Source organism: Megalops cyprinoides, chromosome 1, assembly GCF_013368585.1.
Source record: "Megalops cyprinoides isolate fMegCyp1 chromosome 1, fMegCyp1.pri, whole genome shotgun sequence".
NCBI lineage: Eukaryota > Metazoa > Chordata > Actinopteri > Elopiformes > Megalopidae > Megalops > Megalops cyprinoides.
The window spans coordinates 51,675,595-51,693,193 of NC_050583.1; the positions used below are offsets into that span (position 1 = coordinate 51,675,595).

The window sequence follows — 17,599 nt, forward strand, 5'->3', positions numbered from 1 at the left end:
ATCACCTCTCTGATTCTAGCGGCTCACGGTGCATCTCTGCCGTTCTGGGCAAAGCAAGACCATTTGAGCTGTTGTGTTAAAACTGCATGACACAAAAACGTATTCACCACACACTGTGCACTACATAAGGGTTACACTGTCTTGATGATGACGATGATGAAGATGATGACGAAGAATCACATTTATACATTTCCATTCATAGTTCTTAAAACACTTTGTGTGTCTGTGTGTTGTGTGTGTGTGCACCCCCCCCCCCCCACCTTAAACACAGCATCTTTCATCATAACAACCCAGAAAGTACCCATATCCCCCAAGATGTAGAATTATTATACTTTTTGCTTAGTTCATCTTTAGTTAATAGTACTGTATGTTATGGCTTCATTGAAAGGTTAGTAATTACACTGAGAAGAGCAGCAATCACATTTGTGAATGTTAAACATGTTTAATTTGGCAGGATATTGGATATGGTTCTGAAAATGCCACATGATTTCAGAACCATACATGCAGTGTCCTGCCAGATAGGATTCAAATAATCCTCCCATTTCATTACAAATATGTGAATAATGTTATACCTTGGTTGATACAGAAGGAACAAACAAAACCAGCATGCACTACAGGGGGTTAAAATTCTTAAGGGCAAAAGCAGTGTTGGAACAATCTTCATGTTTGCCAGGTGTCAGCTCATAAAGCAATTATGTAGTAACTTTGAGAAAGTTGTGCAGATTCAATTTTTCTAGTCTTGCAAGGTTGCCATGCTATCATTAATCTTCAGATCAACAATCCTGAAAGGTGCTGGGTCCCATTTATGATCATTTCAAGCAGTTAGTGAAATTCAGAATATTGCTGAGATATTGATTCTGTTGTCACCACGTTGGTGCATGTAGAAATGCATTTGTCTGCCTCTTAAAATGATGTATGTTCTTATTATGGGATCTTTTCCCTTACAGCTCCCGGGGCGCACACAACACCTAATATATATATTTTGTGAACAACTATTTTATTGATTTTTTTTCTCTCATATTGCATAAATATTCACACAGCAATCCAGCAACACCAAGTGGAATTCATTCGTGATGCTTCTGGTTCAAAACATCAAAAGACTTGTCCGTAATTTCCTCCTGAGTCTTAAGTCTCAGTTGGGTATTTGTCCAAACATGTCATTATTTTTTTAATAAGATCTGATAGGCCAAAGTGTAGAAATGTTTTGTTTTTAATATTTTAACTGTGTATTTTCCTTATTACTAGGTAAAGGAGGGGAATCACTAAACTAATATTACATTTAAATTAGAAATCAATTAGATTTAAGTTCAATTAAAAATCAGCTATTAATGATAGATGCCATCATAATTGTTACAGGTCCTGTCTCCCATATGTGCATGAAAGTCACTCATAGTTGCAATAGGAGGTGAGAGGGTAAAGGAAAGCCTAAGTAGCTTGGTTTCAGCAAAACTGTAGCTTTGAAGAAAGAAAGAAAAAAAAAACTTTTACTGCCCCCAAAGGAGACATTTGTCTTCTGCTAGAAATGCAGGAAAATTGTTAAAAGCATAGTTTTATACAGTTAAAATGACCCTGCACACTCAATAAGTGTTCAGTGATGATATACACAACACTGTGTGTAATGTTTCATAAAAGAAAAAAGATATTAAACTTGCACAAGGATACACAGAAAATACAGAGAGAGGAAACAATGCTACTGTTTAGTTCTGAGCACTGTGATCTGCAAGTAAGTAACATAATTAAAGACCTATAACTGATTTAATTATTTACACAGAGTAAGAGTACCTGTACCGTGGCCAACCCTTCAAAAAACACTGGTTTGCAAATAAATTTATATTACCGTGTGGATAAAGGGATTAATGTTGTAATTAAACGTCCAGTGCTGTAATCCATTGGAGATGCTGCTAGTTAAGTAGTATTTGCTTTAAAACAAAAGAGGAAATTTTATTTGTCTGAACATGATTGGACAGCAATAACTTAACATTTGTTGTTAAGCCCACGCAATTGTTATTAGCAGTGGTCTTTGTGTTATCTGTTTTTATTACTGGAATTATGGATGATGAGGATTTAATTTGTAGACTAATTTAGTGGTTAATCATACAATTAACTCTTCAATCATTCTACTTGTAACCACTCAGTTTTTTATTATTAATTTGTACAAAGGTTGATTTATAAAGGAAACCTGTTTAGAGTGTGACAATTGAAATCAAGGTCTCAATTAGTTGATCAGCTGGCTTGATTTACCAACAGCCATGCTTGTGACAGTGGGCAGGTTGGAGTTATTGACAAATCAATTACCCTGGCCACTAATAAAAAATGGGGTACTCTAACAATGGCGTCCACTTGTACATGCCAACAGTGTATATGAGGATTACATTCACAAACCATAAGCCGTGAAAGAGGACATTTCAATGTGTTGCGTCTGCTGTATCTAATATTCCAAATCCTTTCTCAGTAATGTTGTAGTAGTAAAGTGCTGAAATTATGCAGAATTTTTCATTCCCTCTCCCTCTCTTTTTTTGCTTTCAAAAATATGGATCATAATAAATTACTCAGGATTCAAAAGAAAATGAAGTGAAGGATCAATGTCAAATGTATTACACTGTCTGTCTTCGCCCCGCCAGATAAGAGCTTAGATATGAGGAAGGCGTCGTGTGCCGGGTCCTTGGTGCTGCGTACCGATCAGAAGCCTGAAAACAAAAATGAGGTTGGTGCAATATTATACCTCCTTTTATTAGGTTCGGATAAGTATCAAGGAAGTAGGACTGACAAAAACACCAAAAGTGTTCCTGTTTAATTAACTGTCCACTCTTCATCACGACAAGGCTATGCTCTTTTTTTTCCCTTTTCACGCAATGCACAACACGCCTAACAACAGAAAGGGCATTGGACAAAGACGGCAAGCCTTATGGTTACATTTAGGGTGTTTTGCCTGTATCTCTCCAATATAATGTGTGCTCCCTCCCTCTAATTGTTTGAAAAAAGAAGAACCTTCCTTAGAACTTTAATTAGTAAAAAAAAAAAAAAAAACACCCCCAGCATTTGAATTCATTAGGAGATAAAAGCCAAGTGCCCTCAGAAGCTGTTTCCCCATCAGGTCTTCTGGAGAAATGACCAATCAGTAATCTGCGTGGTTGGCCAAGCATTGCCAGTGTAATTGGCTGTCCTGCAGGACTGTCATGGGCTTCAGAGGGGCAAACTGTTTATTGCACAATAATCTACACTCCTTTTTTTCCCCTATTAGCCTCGGACACCCTGTAAAAAGGAAATTAATTGAAATTTTATATTCAACCAGTAGATCAGAAAGAATACAAAAAAAAGGCAATAAACATTGATTTCGATAAACATTCAATTTCGTAATTCATTCAGCACCTCCAGAAGTCTCTATGCATGCTAAAGCCACCTAATAAAGTTTCATTTCCCAGCTGTGTTAATTTAGTTTGTGTTGGCTTTGTTCTATTGCAGGCTTTAGCTTTGTGCAGAGGCTTGCATTTTTTTGACATTAAATTTTCTCACACTACAGTAGGCAACATAGAAGGTTAACTTGGTAATTACCATATCTGGCTGCAGCCAAAGAATAGTACCTGCACATGACATTTTTACATCACTCTTATTTACTCCTCTTTAACCTCTTACCAATGCAACCGTTGTCAAACATTCAACACAATGGTGACACATAGGACCCAAAAAGTAATCACATTTGCAATTTATAAGACATGTCACCAGGAGAGAATGTGTATTTGTGCTTTATCCCTGGATAAATATTTCATTCCTGGCATCGCACTCAGGAAACCGAGATGTGTGAGTACAGTAAAGCAAAACAAGTGTGTCGTCTTTGTCAAGCACTCTTTTTGTCTTTATATTTCAGCTTTCATTCTCCTCTGTGTGTTTGATACTGGAGGTGAATCTATTTTGGGTTCTTTAGCTTATTTTGAGTGCTCACAGTAAAGATGAATATCCCTGACCTCTTGTGCGGAAGACGCTCTCAGTTCTCTGCAGTGAAAATGTTCCTCTGTACTCCTCAAGGGTGAGCCACTCAAGATCCCCTTGACCGAAGGTAACGCTCCTAAGGACAAGCGGCCCGTGGCCTCCACCCCAGTCCCGGGATCGCCCTGGTAAACTCCTGTCATAAAAGCCCCTCAAACTGGTTGTTACAGTGATTACTGTTTGTGTCTGTGGTCTGGACAGAATGGCTGTGAAATTCGCATGGCAAAATCCAGAGTGGTATAACAGGCATTGCATGGCACTGAATTGAACCATTTTGCCTTGAAATCATTGTTTTATAAGCCTGCCATACTTGCTTGCAGAAAAATGTGATTATTTGTTTTTATTCCTTGGGCTTCCTTTGTTCCGGCCCCCAGGTAACAGTCATCACTTGTCGGCTATTGTTGATTTTGGGAGACAATTTGAAAGCCAGTGAGTGATACAAACAGAAACATGTACTTTGGTGTGAGTGCAGCCCTGTCTTTTCCAACAGCAGCCATCAATCTGTGTTCAAGCTGTTCACTGTAGCTCGCATTCACCATTTAAGGTCTTGATATAATAAAAGGGGTGATACTTCCCCCACTCTTTCTTCGTGCCGAAGAGATTAAGGACAGAGGGAGTTGGATGAGTCGCACATTCAATTCAACTTCAAAATACTGTCATTTCCACTGACCATCTGTTTTTTTTTTTTTTGCCTGGATATCTGATTATCCAGAATACCTGGGCTTTATTATTTAAAGCAGAATAAGTCATTGAGTAATATACGGTATGCTGAAGAAAGGCAGATGAGAAATGGCTAATGCGGGGTAACTAATTCTAAATGAAATGTCAGAATCCATTTTCTGTGGACAGAATGAAGTCACAGTGAATAATTAGTGATTTTCATGTGGCAGCTGTGCTGTGGAGGCATTGCTTCATGTCATATTCAGTAGAAATGGATTTTGAGAAAAATCTCAGCACTTTTTTTTTTTTTTCTCTGAAGCGTTTTAGTAAAAAAAAAAAAGAAAAAGAAAAATGGGCAGAGATCACAATACTGGTCTGAAAGTTTTGGGGTCTTGAAAGCATTTGCAAGTGAAAAGTCTCTTCATTTCTAGAAACATTAAGATTGTATTTCTGTGCCATCCATCCACATTTCTTCCACAGTATTGATTGTATTAGAAATTGTGGTTAGATCTGAAATATTGTATTTCCAATACTGTTTAATTATGCATGTGTACATATATTGTGAAGTTTGATCTGTGAACACTTTGTAGTCTTGATATGCTGTTGTGACTATTTATCACCAAGAACCGCTTCATAACTGACTAAAAAAGTACAGTATCTTTAGGATAAACTCTACCTATAAGTACAGAATTTAATGTTACCATGCAGGTTACAACAGAAAAGTCACATTTTACACTAAGGTTGACTACATAAATCACACATAAGTCCTACAGTACATAATCATGGCATAACAGCTGCATTAAGCAATCATAAATACATTTGGTATGATGTATGAGACACTTTATCATGTCATAACCTATCATGTAGAAATTCAATGTCACTTCCAAAACCGTCAACAGTGTCACGTGACACATATGACACAGCTTGGGTGAAAGGTGCCCCACTGTCCTGTGACACTGCCAGAGGGATTGGGTGTGAAATACAATTCTACATGTTATGACATCTGATAAATTGTGTCAAGTATCACATCCAATGTATTATGAATGTGCAATGCAGCTGCTGTGTAAGCTGCTTGTGTAAGATTTATATATGCTTTATGCAGTTACACCTTACGTTCAGAGCGACCCAGTAGAACTGTTTGCTTTCATGTTCACATAGAAAAGAAGAGCATATTGCATCCAGATATTTCCTTTCTTAGCATATTCACTCCTTTGGACTGTGTGCTAACCCTCAGAAAAAAAACAGCCACTAATAGTCATGCATTTGTCACTCAACAAATATTGTTGTAGACGACAATGCTGGGCTTTAAGTACACAAGTAAATACCAAAATAACCCCCCCCCCCACCTGAGGATACACAGAATTTGACCAAACTAGTCTGACATTTTCCATTAGCTGAAATGCAAACACCATGAAGACACCAGAGAGTATACTTTTCAGGCAATTGTTTTCTGAGTTTTATTTGTTCCATTTTAGTTAGTATTGAATCAATAAGATTTTTAGATTGTAGAGAAGATAAAAAATTGTTTCTTACGAAGGATGAAACCAAATTATTTACATTCAAAGAAGAGCAATACCATATTGAAAAGGAAAGCAGAAGAGATATACGCTGAAAAAACTTAGCCTTTCTGCAGAAGGTGAGCCAAACCAAACCAAAACAGGGGTTTCAATTCTCAGAACATTCCCCTAAAAGTTTGAAAAATGTTCCCCAAACAATTACTTGTCTAGTTTTCTGGCAGTTCTCAGAGCGTTCTTGTAATAGTCTGGAGAACATTCTGTTTGCATTAACCCCTTTACGTCCCCAGTGTTCTGGTGTGTGATTTATTTCCATTTTAACAGCACATTCTGACCAAGAACCACCTTAGAAGAGCCACTGCTAGCTGTGCTAGCCACATTACACCAGATTCTACTGTGTCATTTGAACCTACTGGGTTTACCAAGATTACCTTTTCACCCAGTCTTTCTCAAGCTGATTACACAGTGCTTTTGACTGCATTAATGTAAATGTCTTTTTAAATGTTCATGCTATTTTGTAACATACATATAACTTTCTAGGAACATCATGTCAGTGTAAAAAAATGTTCAGAGAACCTTCTGCTCTTATTGTTATTTTACAACCAAAAAGGAACCTTCCAGAAACATGCTCATGTCCATTCATGTCCTGCGAATGCTCCTTGTTAGCTAGACTCTCTTTTTAAGATGAGATGCGATCAAGCATTTGGTTTGATTAGAGTATTGCATTGGCATAATGGCGTGCACTGTAATGCATTTGAATTTTTATATTACAGCAAATCTGAACAGGCAACAGTGAGGCAAACAGAACAGGTTGCAGGTTCAAATCTTAAGTGGGCGATGTGTCAAGTCTGTGCTATGGCAATTTAAACTCTGAAAGTCAAAATGTTATGTATAGAGACACATGAAATAAGCAATAGCAGAAGTACTGGACTTTCAATTCAAAGGGAATTGCCCTCACATACAGCATCCTTACTACTGCATCATTGCAGTATTTTTTAATCAAAGTAATCAAAGATTTTAATCAAAGTATCTTAGAAGTTTCAGGTTGCTCATATCCTTCCTTTCATGTGCTCCCAGGTGTGTGGTGTGGACCGGAGACGACAGGGTGTTCTTCTTCAATCCCACAATGCAGCTGTCTGTTTGGGAGAAACCTGTAGATTTGAAAGGCCGTGGAGATCTGAACAGGATTATAGAAGATCCTCCGCACAAACGAAAAAAGGATTCATTATCAAGTAGGTGACCTCCATCTTACTCATTGCGCACAGGCTTTTTGGTGAACCCTTGCAATGCAGTTTTCCCATCTCCCTGACTGGAATAGCTAAATTTGGGAGGGCTTGAAGACAGCAGATTTTATGCAGGATTGGTTTATACAGTCAACTATTACCCAGGCGTACACCCACTCCTTTTTTTCCACATCACATGGAAATGTATGTGATCATCATTGCCCATATATGTTAACATGATAATAATGCTAATGTTGAAAATGTGAAATTATTCTGGCCTCTTAATATGTGTTCATATAGATTAAATTGTAAGCCTTTATCTTGTGTGGCTGGCTGTGTAAATACTGAATTACTCTTGATCTTGTTGGCAAAGTAATCTGCTTTGATAGATTTCCCTGAAGGTTCTTTGTCAAATGCATTATTGGTTTAGCTTTATTGCAGTCGCTTGTCTGATAATATACTGATGACCTTAGCTGTTTGAACATCACTGTTCAAACAAGTCTTCTTGAAAGTGTACATTTTTATTTGAAAATTCATCTTGATTTAATAGTTTAATATTCCTGATGTCTGGCTAGATAAAGGACAGCGAGAGGGCAATAAAAAACAGCAGCGACAACAACAGACACATCACCTCCTGTAAGCCAGACACTTTGAAATTGTAGGGCTACATATGTGGAGATGAACCAGAGCTTCCTTCAGAGGGCAGAGAGAGGGTCTTTTGGCAACAAGAATTGTTGCAAACAGAAATCAATGGACATCACTCAGAAGCACACTTACTTTGAGCAGTGTGCTTCAACAAAGCACTTCAGCTGAACGGTTAAGTGCATTTAGTTCCACAAAACCTACTGTTGCTGGAACTCAGCAAGCAAGGCAATAGCACTAAATGGGGCTGCAAAGTCCAGTCACACACAAAGGAATGTGCATAGAATTTATAGCTACATGCACATAAATAAACACCGTAATAACACCATTATCATTAGTACAGCCTGGCAATTTTTTTTTCTGGAACACGGCCAAGACAGAAAAAAGCCTTCTCAAGATATTGTGCAAAGGTTAAAAAAGTACACTCTGAAAACGCATGTTTTTTGTATACTGTATATTATATTTTTGCCATAGTAGGGTTATCCTCACGATCATCGATTTCGCATCTAAAGAAACAAACAAGGCCTGAACATAGATGTGTGTGAGGCAATCTAAACTTTTGTAGGTTGATTTTAATCTTGGGTGCGGTACTGCTCTTATACTGATGCACAAGGTTCTTTTATTACATTGCATTACTGGCATTTAGCAGATGCTCGTCATCCAGAGCAACTTACATAGGTTATAGGCAATCCTGGGTTAAGCACCTTGCCCAAGGGTACAGCAGCAGTGCCAAAGCAGGGAATCAAACCAGCAACTCTTTGGTTAAAATTGCTGCTCCTTACCACTATGCTATACTGCTGCCTTTCTTACACTGGAAACACATTTCAGCAAATACAAGTCAGCATGTGTGAGGGTGTTTGCTTAACCAGCACAACTGTGGTTATGACTGTGACTGTGGTACGACCAATAATGATGTTAAAGGATTTAATTTTTTTCAGATGAAGAGGGGTCAAACTCCCCCCCTGGTGATGATGATGATGGTGAGGAGCACAACGCTAAAACCAAAAGGAACAAGTATGTAGAAACTCTTATTGGGCTTCTCTTTCTGGTCAGTGCATTCTTTCATAAACATACCAAACCTGGGCAAACTTACCATAGCACCTTTTCTTTTTATTTAAGTAAGTGTTACATTTCTCCAATACTCACAATACGCATCGTGAATACGCACTACAATGAATGACAAGCAACATGTAAGAATGAGAAAGAAGAATAGGACAAAAAAGTAATATCTGATTAAATTGGTTAATCAATATTACAAAAGGACATTAAAGTTACATTGAATGTCTTCCCATGATTGACAGTGGCATGGATGTTATAAAGACTCAAATTATTGCTATGCATTTCATTTTTTTCTTTGTGTCTCAAGCCGAGGGAATTCAGACCGGTTCTCAAGGGTTTGGCAGCATTGTTTGTTCCTTTCTGAATCAACATTCATTTGTAACTTGAATGTTATTGAAGGGGGCTTAGCGAAGAAGAGACACATTTACAGGAGAGTATGTGTGCTTTTCAAAGAAAATATGTCTTGATTGGCTCTTTGGTTGTGAGTGAGAGCAAATAAGAAGGTAAAAAAGTCCCTTTCTCCCAGCCCAGCTTTTCATAAAGTTTGCCTTCATATCGGGTTTGTTGTTTGCTATCTAGCACTCTAGTATTTCTTAGAAGCTGTAAAACCTCACTGTAAATTTCAAAAAAGAGACTTCAGGAAAGGTACAGTTTGGATTCTGAATAAACTATTGTGTGTAAAACACAGTGCTCACAGAATGCACCCTGATTTTGGGCACCATATTAAATCACACTCCATTCTGAAGAGTAGAGTGGCGTGATAAAATTTTGCATCAGTTCAGTGATGGATGCTATCAAAGGTCAACCCAAATACATCAATTAGAACAATTGTGAGATGGCTCATTTAAAGGGCAATTTCACTGAAAATTCATGATGTCGGTTGTGCATACCGAAAAGTGTGGAACCAATCTCACAGTGGGAAACTCTCCATTTCTTCCCACACATTTTTATAGGCGATGACATCAGAAGGCTACACTCTCACACAGGAAATTAGATTTAACATAATGCTGCTATTATGAATCTTTGTAAATCAAGATTTTTACAGGCCATTACATCAGAAGGCTACAACATCACGCAGGAGATTAGATTTAACATAATGTTGTTATTTTGAATCTTTGTAAAGTGCAATGGGTATTAAACTGTAATGCATGGCAATGTTAGCCTTATGGATCATGGTTTGGGACCATGCAATTGCAATGGCACAAGATAATATTTGCCTTTTAGATTTATGGTTTCTGTGCTTCCGTTCTTGTTCTTGATACATGCTTAGTGTGTCTTGCCATGTTGGCCTTGTAAATTGATCTAGATTATAGTATCTGTCAAAATATTAATATTAAGAAGAAGAAGAAGAGAAAGAAGGAGAAGAATAAGTTCGTTTCTGGGTGCCAATTTAAAAAAAGGAAAAGAACCACTTTCATTTTTAAATATGCTTTGTAAAGTGTTCCTTTAAAGTGCTGCATGACTAAAGTAGTTTTTTTTATCATAACTATGTGCTTTTTTCTGCTGAGATCATTTGCAAATTATTCAAGTGTAGCCCAAGGATAGATCTAAGGGGTACCCAAGGGAACCAAACATGTCAAATGTTGCACATTCCTCATTTAGCTAATGCCCAAACTTAACACATAGGGCAAAGTCCTTACAGCAAGTGTTTTCATCCAAAGAGGTCTCTGTGCCACAATCTAATTGAACACAATGAAAAGTTGCATTCTTCCAAAGGCAGTAATAGCAAAGACATCTGGTATGTTTCAAAGTAACTTTGATCTCTTTGGATACCTGGATGTTGATAGCTGGCTTTATAGTGAATGAAAATGTTGCAACCTCATCTGTCAGTGGGTCCTTTCCTTCTTGGAGAGTTTGCGAAAGTTCATTTGCATTAGAGCTACTTTGTCTTGTCTGATCTGTGAGACTGGTCACACCATACGTTTGATAAGGATGGGGCCATGTTTTTTTTTTTTTTGTATAAGGAGCATGCACTTGGCAGACAGTGGGTCAAAAGTCCAGCAGATTCTTAATGGAAATAAAAAGCATCTCCAACCAACTTTTGTTATTTTATTATTTTTTGTTGTTAGTCACACTCAGAGAAAAGAATCTTACAGAAGGAAAATAACATGTTTGAGCAGTAAGGATAATTTTGTGTAAAAGTGATTTTCCATTACTTCCATAGTGAGAGTTTATTCCTTTGCTATTGAATCTGTGTCTGTCTATTCAAGCATTTTGGATTTTTTAAAAGTGTATAGTTAACATTGTAGCACTCTAGTAATCTAAGTTTACAGGTTATTACTTACCATCTGTAGCCTCAGCTTGGTGCAGCACATCTGATTTCAAGTCTCCTTAAAAATAGACAGTATGCTGAATAAAGCTGTGATAATTAGTGACACAACAGCTGGTTGCTGGGACAACAGGAAAGTGTTTTTATTAAGTAAAGATTGGTTTAGCTAATATTTATTCTTTAGTTGAAGTTAAAGTCATATTTTTTGGAAAACCTAAGTCTGCCAGAGCTGCTGCTTTAGACGGGCTTCCCTCATTAGCAATCGTTTAAAAAAAAAAAAAAAACTGAATCTGATTACTGGTGAACATAAAAAGTTTTTTTTTTCTTTATTTGTGAATGAATGCACAATTTGGGTTGGCAAGAAAAAAAAAAAAAAAATTGAAACCTCCTGGTTGCAAAAACATTAATATTAGTAAGTATTCAAAGAGAAAAATCTTTCATTTGCAGAACAGATTATATACAGTACACTAGTTAAGCCATTTTTAACATAATTTATAGTATTATATCACACATTGCAAAACAGTCATAATTTGAACATACTCCATTTAATGGTGAATTTGATAGCATCGGAATGGTGACAGCCTTTGTTTCGTTTTCCTTGTAAGAATTGAGGAGCCTGTTGGAACAGAACAGCAGAATGACACAGAAGAGGGAGAGAAAAGTGCCAAGACATGTCCTCATCGGACAGTTCTACCTTTGGAACTGAGGATTGCTCACTTCAGGGATATGCTTCTTGAAAGAGGGGTAACATGGTTTTTGACCTCATAATCTAATACACTAGTCATTTTTTTTTTATCTAGGGATGTTTCTAAAAGATACGCAACGTATAGTCCTTCTTGTTTGTCCCATGGGCCTCTATTCAATTTAACTTTGCTTGGCTTTATTCGTAACACCTCTAACTTTTGTTTTCTCAAAATTTAAAGATTTTTTTTTGTTGCTGAAATCAGCAGAAAATGTGTGAGAAATGAAAAAAGGACTTGCTTAAATGAAGTAACCTACATTTATGGTTAAAAAAACTTGAATGGTTGAAGGCCATGTTGTGTTTAATTAAAGTATGCACATGTATATCATCCTGTTAACATCAGCGCATAGAAGCTGAACCGTCAGATGCACCATATTAACCTGCTGACAGCTACATCACATCAGTGCATCCTAGATTCTCAGTCAGTTTTGCATGTACTGAGTTAATGATTGTTTAGCTGGAAGCCTGGTTATTGATGGCTGACAGCCATCTCTTCATGTGTTGAGTGAATCAGCAATCTTTGTGACTCAAAAGCATACAGATCCCAGCAAAGGATGAATGGTTACCTGTGACGAAAGACTTGTAGTAGTGTAGAGTGAATGGTTTAAAATAAACTGTCTCCTTGGGAACACCATCCCTAATATGGCAAATTCAGACTTTGTACATTTTATTGATATGTTGTGCTGGTTTGTAATTTATCTCAGAGACTCTCACTCTGTTTTACAGAAAATTCAGCATTTTTTTCTTTTGTCACAGGTGTCAGCATTCTCTACATGGGAAAAAGAGTTGCATAAAATTGTTTTTGATCCACGGTATCTCTTACTAACTTCAGAAGAAAGAAAACAGGTATGTAAATAAATATGCAGAAATATGTTTTTCTTCCTTCCTTTTTCTTTCCCTTCAAGTTTTCTTTCTTGAATTTTATACATTTTTACACTTCTCATTTTGTGAGAGATACCAGTCATCTTGGGTGAAATATCAGTTTTTCATAGATATAGTGAAAAGCAGAGCACCTTGAATGTCTTAGTCAAGGACGTAGGTTTGATTCGGAAAGTGGTGGGGACATAGCGTTAGCTAAGTATACTAGCTACTAGTGTAACGTTAATATGCCTAACTATTTTTGCTTGATAATCAGAAAAGTGGTAGCGGCATATCCCCACCGTCCCTACCATAAATTATGCCCATGGTCTTAGTGGCTTTGTCTCTTTTAAGTGTACAATTTAAAGCCAGACTAATGGCCTCTATTTCAGATTTTTGATCAGTTTGTGAAGGCTAGAATAAAAGAAGAATACAAGGAAAAAAAGAGCAAATTACAGCAGGCCAAAGAGGAATTCCGAAAACTTCTTGAGGAGTCAAAGATTACATCAAGGTAAAAAGTGTTTTATTATTTAATCTCTTCATATGCTGACATATTTTAGTGCTTGGTATGGAGGTGCTTTTGACCACTGTATTTGATGAAAATCTGGAATCCTTTCATATGAAACCTTGAGGGAGTTTATTCCAGCATTGATGAAAGGATGTCAGGTTCTGAAATCACAGCTGGGAGATAGAAACTTTGAACTGTTGCTTTTTTTTTTTTTTTTGAGGATGGACTCCATACAAAGGAGTCCATTCTTGAGGAAGCTGCTACTCAAGAAAGGTCCACAATGCCGTTACTTTTAGGTGACTTAACCATTTACCTGAAGACTGTGTATAATTTGTGATTCTGCATTTATGATGCCATAAAATTATGAGAGTCCTGAGAATTATGAAACACAAAGCACATAATTTTCCACAGCAATAGTTACCTGCAGGTATGACTTTCTGAATAAGTAGCTCTTAAAACATTAATAAAATGGCAACATTTACCAGAGCATAAAGGAAAAAGGGCTGTTGCATCTATTCTATATTGCTCCAGTCAGTGTGTAAAGACATCTGTTTGCAAACTGAATTAAGTGCCAGCTTTGAGAGACAGTGGGAAAATAAAAAACATTGATTTGGTTTGTCTTCTTCGAAGGCATTGGCCTCTGTTATTGATCTCTCTGTTTTGTACAAACGAACAAGAACGAGTTGTTTGAACAGTTCTTACCTGGTGTTGCATCCAACCATTTAAGACCCAAATAGGAAAACCCGTCATGGGAATTGTTAATAAAATAAAAGAGGAATGGCTTGTTGTCAGGCTGATGTCAGGTTTATTTAGATTCCCCTGTGAGAAACACAGCAGCAGAGCCTGAAAAGTACAAATGATGTTCTTACAAGGATGTGATATCCTATTTTCCCACATTGACAGCTTTCTTTGTAAACTAGCGATGGAAATCATCACACTCAACCTTTTTTTTTGGCTTGCATTGTAAGTAGCACTACAAATGATTTATTATTAAGCCAGCTTAATCGCTTCTTTTTCCTTTTCTTCTTCACCCCTTCCTTCACACCTTTTTATATGCAACCCTTACAGCTTTTCAGCTACACCTATGGAACTTTGGATAAAACCTTAAACTTGTATGGAATAATATTTTAAGAGATATTCATGGTTTTTCATCCAAAAATTTCCCATTGACTAACATGGATAGAACATTCAGAATCTCTCTGTCTAACAAAGCTTCTTACTCAGAGTTGCCAACTCTCGCTCATTACCATTGCAGCCACCTACCTAGCTAGAATTAGTTCACTAGCTAGCCAGCATGTTAGCTGGTGAAGGTGTAAACTGGCTTTAGGTTGCAAGCTAGTGACTTAGGTAGTGAGAAAACTAACCAAAAAAGAACTTGCTAGCTGGCTAACAAGATGGTGACACAGGTAGTCTGTGAGTTAGCTAACTAATTGCTAGTTAGCTAGCTTGAAAAGCTGACTGGCTCAACTACTACTAGCTAATACCATGCTAGGCTTTTTTGAGCCAACTTCAATTTTGTCCCCATACTTTCCTTTGTAGTGAGTCATCTTCCTCCTCTGTTATTTAGAAATCACTCTTGTCCAGGGCAGGTGGCAACATACAATTATTATATGTGCCTGACTCCAAACCTACATACCTGACTTCCAAAGATAATCATTAGAATACAATTCATACACAATTTGCACAAAATAAAAACAGCAAAATTATAACCAGGACAGCATAGTCTACTCAATCATGGTAATCATGGTAAGCATGGACTCCTGGGTCTCCAGGCTTAAACAGGCTGCCTTTGGGTCTGGGGTTCTTTGAAATGGAGACTTTACCATTGCCAATGATATACAATATTTATGCCAATATGAGCTCATCACAAACAATTAAATTCATTAATCTAAATACTTTATCACTTGCATTTGTGTACTTGTCTACAGTATGAACATTGTTCCAATTAGACATTAGTGCTTAACTTAGCACTCTTTCATCAAAGGTATTTCAAAAGATTGGAATTACTTACGGAAATACAAGGCTTTGCAATTGAATGGAGAGTTCTTGATTTTACTTGCGGAATGTCTTCAAGTGAAGTCAGCTAAAATTGAAGTATGAGTCTGTTGTGTGTGCTGATTTTGACTTCATGAATATAAAGCTCCGTTCATCTACAACCAGTTGCTTTTATGTGTCTGAATGTGTTTTGTTCTGCAGGTCAACATTCAAGGAGTTTTCAGAGAAATACGGCAGAGACCAGCGATTCAAGCAAGTTCAGAAAAAGAAAGATCAGGAACACTTCTTCAATCAGTTCATCAATGCGCTTAAGAAACGAGATAAAGAAAATCGCCTAAGACTGAGAAAAATGAGATGAAAAGCCATGAGCTTTGTAACAAACTATTCCTTATATACTGTGAAGGGATCGCTGACCACTAAATAAGATTGTCCATTTCGTAAAAATAAGTCAATATTCCTGAATCGCCCCAGTTTACATCTGTACACTGGCTACGTCTGACTTGGTTGAATGGAATATGAAGTGAAACACTGCTCAGAGATTAAATGTTTCATATTGAAGCTCTATTTTAAAAATTAAGGGTTTCACGTGTTCAGATCACAGTGAAAAACTTGTGAATTCAGCATTAATGGTGATAAGTACAATAAATCATATATTTATAAATTCATCTCCATATGTATGTGTGTGTATGTGTGTGTGTGTATATATGTATGTGTATATGGACATACACACATACATACACATACATCTGTGCACATATCTGTGTAAATATACAACATGAAAGTTGGTTGAGGTTTGCACTGAAATTATAGAGAAACAATTAATGTCTCTAAAACCAGAAAAGTAAATGTTGCGCTTGGTCACAGCATTGATGGTATCGTGTATTGATGGATATACAAATATTGTGTAAAAGTGAACTGGTTTAAAAGAAAAGGTAATGGTATTGTATAAAAATATTGTTTGACATTATTTAAGAGAGAATCACTGTCATCAGTAATCAGTGTGAACAAAAAAAACATGCATACTGTGTAGAAAGACATTCTAAAGAGTACAGTTAAGGACTGTAGTATTTGTTTTGCAGTGCTTTGTTTGTTCAATTGCTAGATAGATATTAATTGATTCTTTTATTAAGTAATGTTTTCTCATTTCTTTTTCAATTAAACGTTTTGTGGATTCTGTGTTAATACATTAACCTCCTGTTGAAATCAATATTTAATCAATGAAAAGATAATCTGAAAAGGTAATCTGAACAGAACAGTTAATGTGACCAGAACAAATGGGGTCCAGATTTTGAGGTCCTAAGAAGAAAGGAATTCACAATGTGCACTCTGTGCTTTTGCGTAAAGCAAGTGCACGTGGATGGGGAAAGCACAAGGGTGAAGTACTCATTACACAAGGAGCATGACACTGAACCAGTGCTTGATGGGATACAGGAGGACTACAACTAAGGTGTGACTGTCCATCTAGGCAATAAGCTGCATTTTAGTGCCACTTTGGGTTTAATGACTGGTAGACCATAAGGAATTTGGAAGCATTAGCTTCTATCTGCTGTAGTTACTGAAGCGCTTCTGAAAAAAAAACAAAAAAACTAGGCATTTCAAAGACAATGCGTTTCATCAGACCTGAACTCAATGCATCATTTTGTTGCATCAGACTCAGTATTCTTCATGTATCTACACGTAAGACAGAGGACCAAAGTACGAACATGCTTTGCCTCTTGCATGCTGGAAAATAACCCAACAAGCACACGAGTACATGTGAACATGTAGACGCAGTAAATCAAACTGACTTGCAGGCTGCTCAGATTTCCTTCTTCCCATGATTGTTGTGATATTTGAGTAGTAATGTGTTTGAAATGTTAGAATATATATTTTTAAAGACAAATTACTGCAGAGCACAGAGACATACTGCTGACCCACTACCACAGCATCGACCACCACCATGACTACTAGAGTTGACAATAATCATGATCATAATAATAATCTGAAAAAGAAATTACAGTAATTTAATTAAAATAATTTTGTACATCATTCACACAGGATGTACAAAAATATTAAAGTGAGATACAAACTGTGCCCTCTCCTCCAGAAATTAAAATTTTGCTATTTTTCAGGAATACCTTCTCCAATCACTTGTTCTATACGTGG

At 36.9% G+C, this 17,599-nt stretch overlaps 1 protein-coding gene across 1 annotated transcript in view; it reads left to right on the forward strand.

Moving 5' to 3' along the window:
* The window catches only part of LOC118786811 (transcription elongation regulator 1-like protein), a 77,708-nt gene extending 61,638 nt beyond the window's left edge, over positions 1-16,070 (forward strand). The window contains exons 7-14 of the mRNA XM_036542147.1: positions 2,622-2,704; positions 4,024-4,112; positions 7,236-7,390; positions 8,962-9,037; positions 11,957-12,095; positions 12,850-12,939; positions 13,344-13,462; positions 15,656-16,070. Coding sequence (XP_036398040.1) covers positions 2,622-2,704; positions 4,024-4,112; positions 7,236-7,390; positions 8,962-9,037; positions 11,957-12,095; positions 12,850-12,939; positions 13,344-13,462; positions 15,656-15,812 — 908 coding nt within the window. The 3' untranslated portion in view covers positions 15,813-16,070. The remainder of the gene's footprint in view (positions 1-2,621; positions 2,705-4,023; positions 4,113-7,235; positions 7,391-8,961; positions 9,038-11,956; positions 12,096-12,849; positions 12,940-13,343; positions 13,463-15,655) is intronic.
* The last annotated feature ends 1,529 nt before the right edge of the window (positions 16,071-17,599 follow it).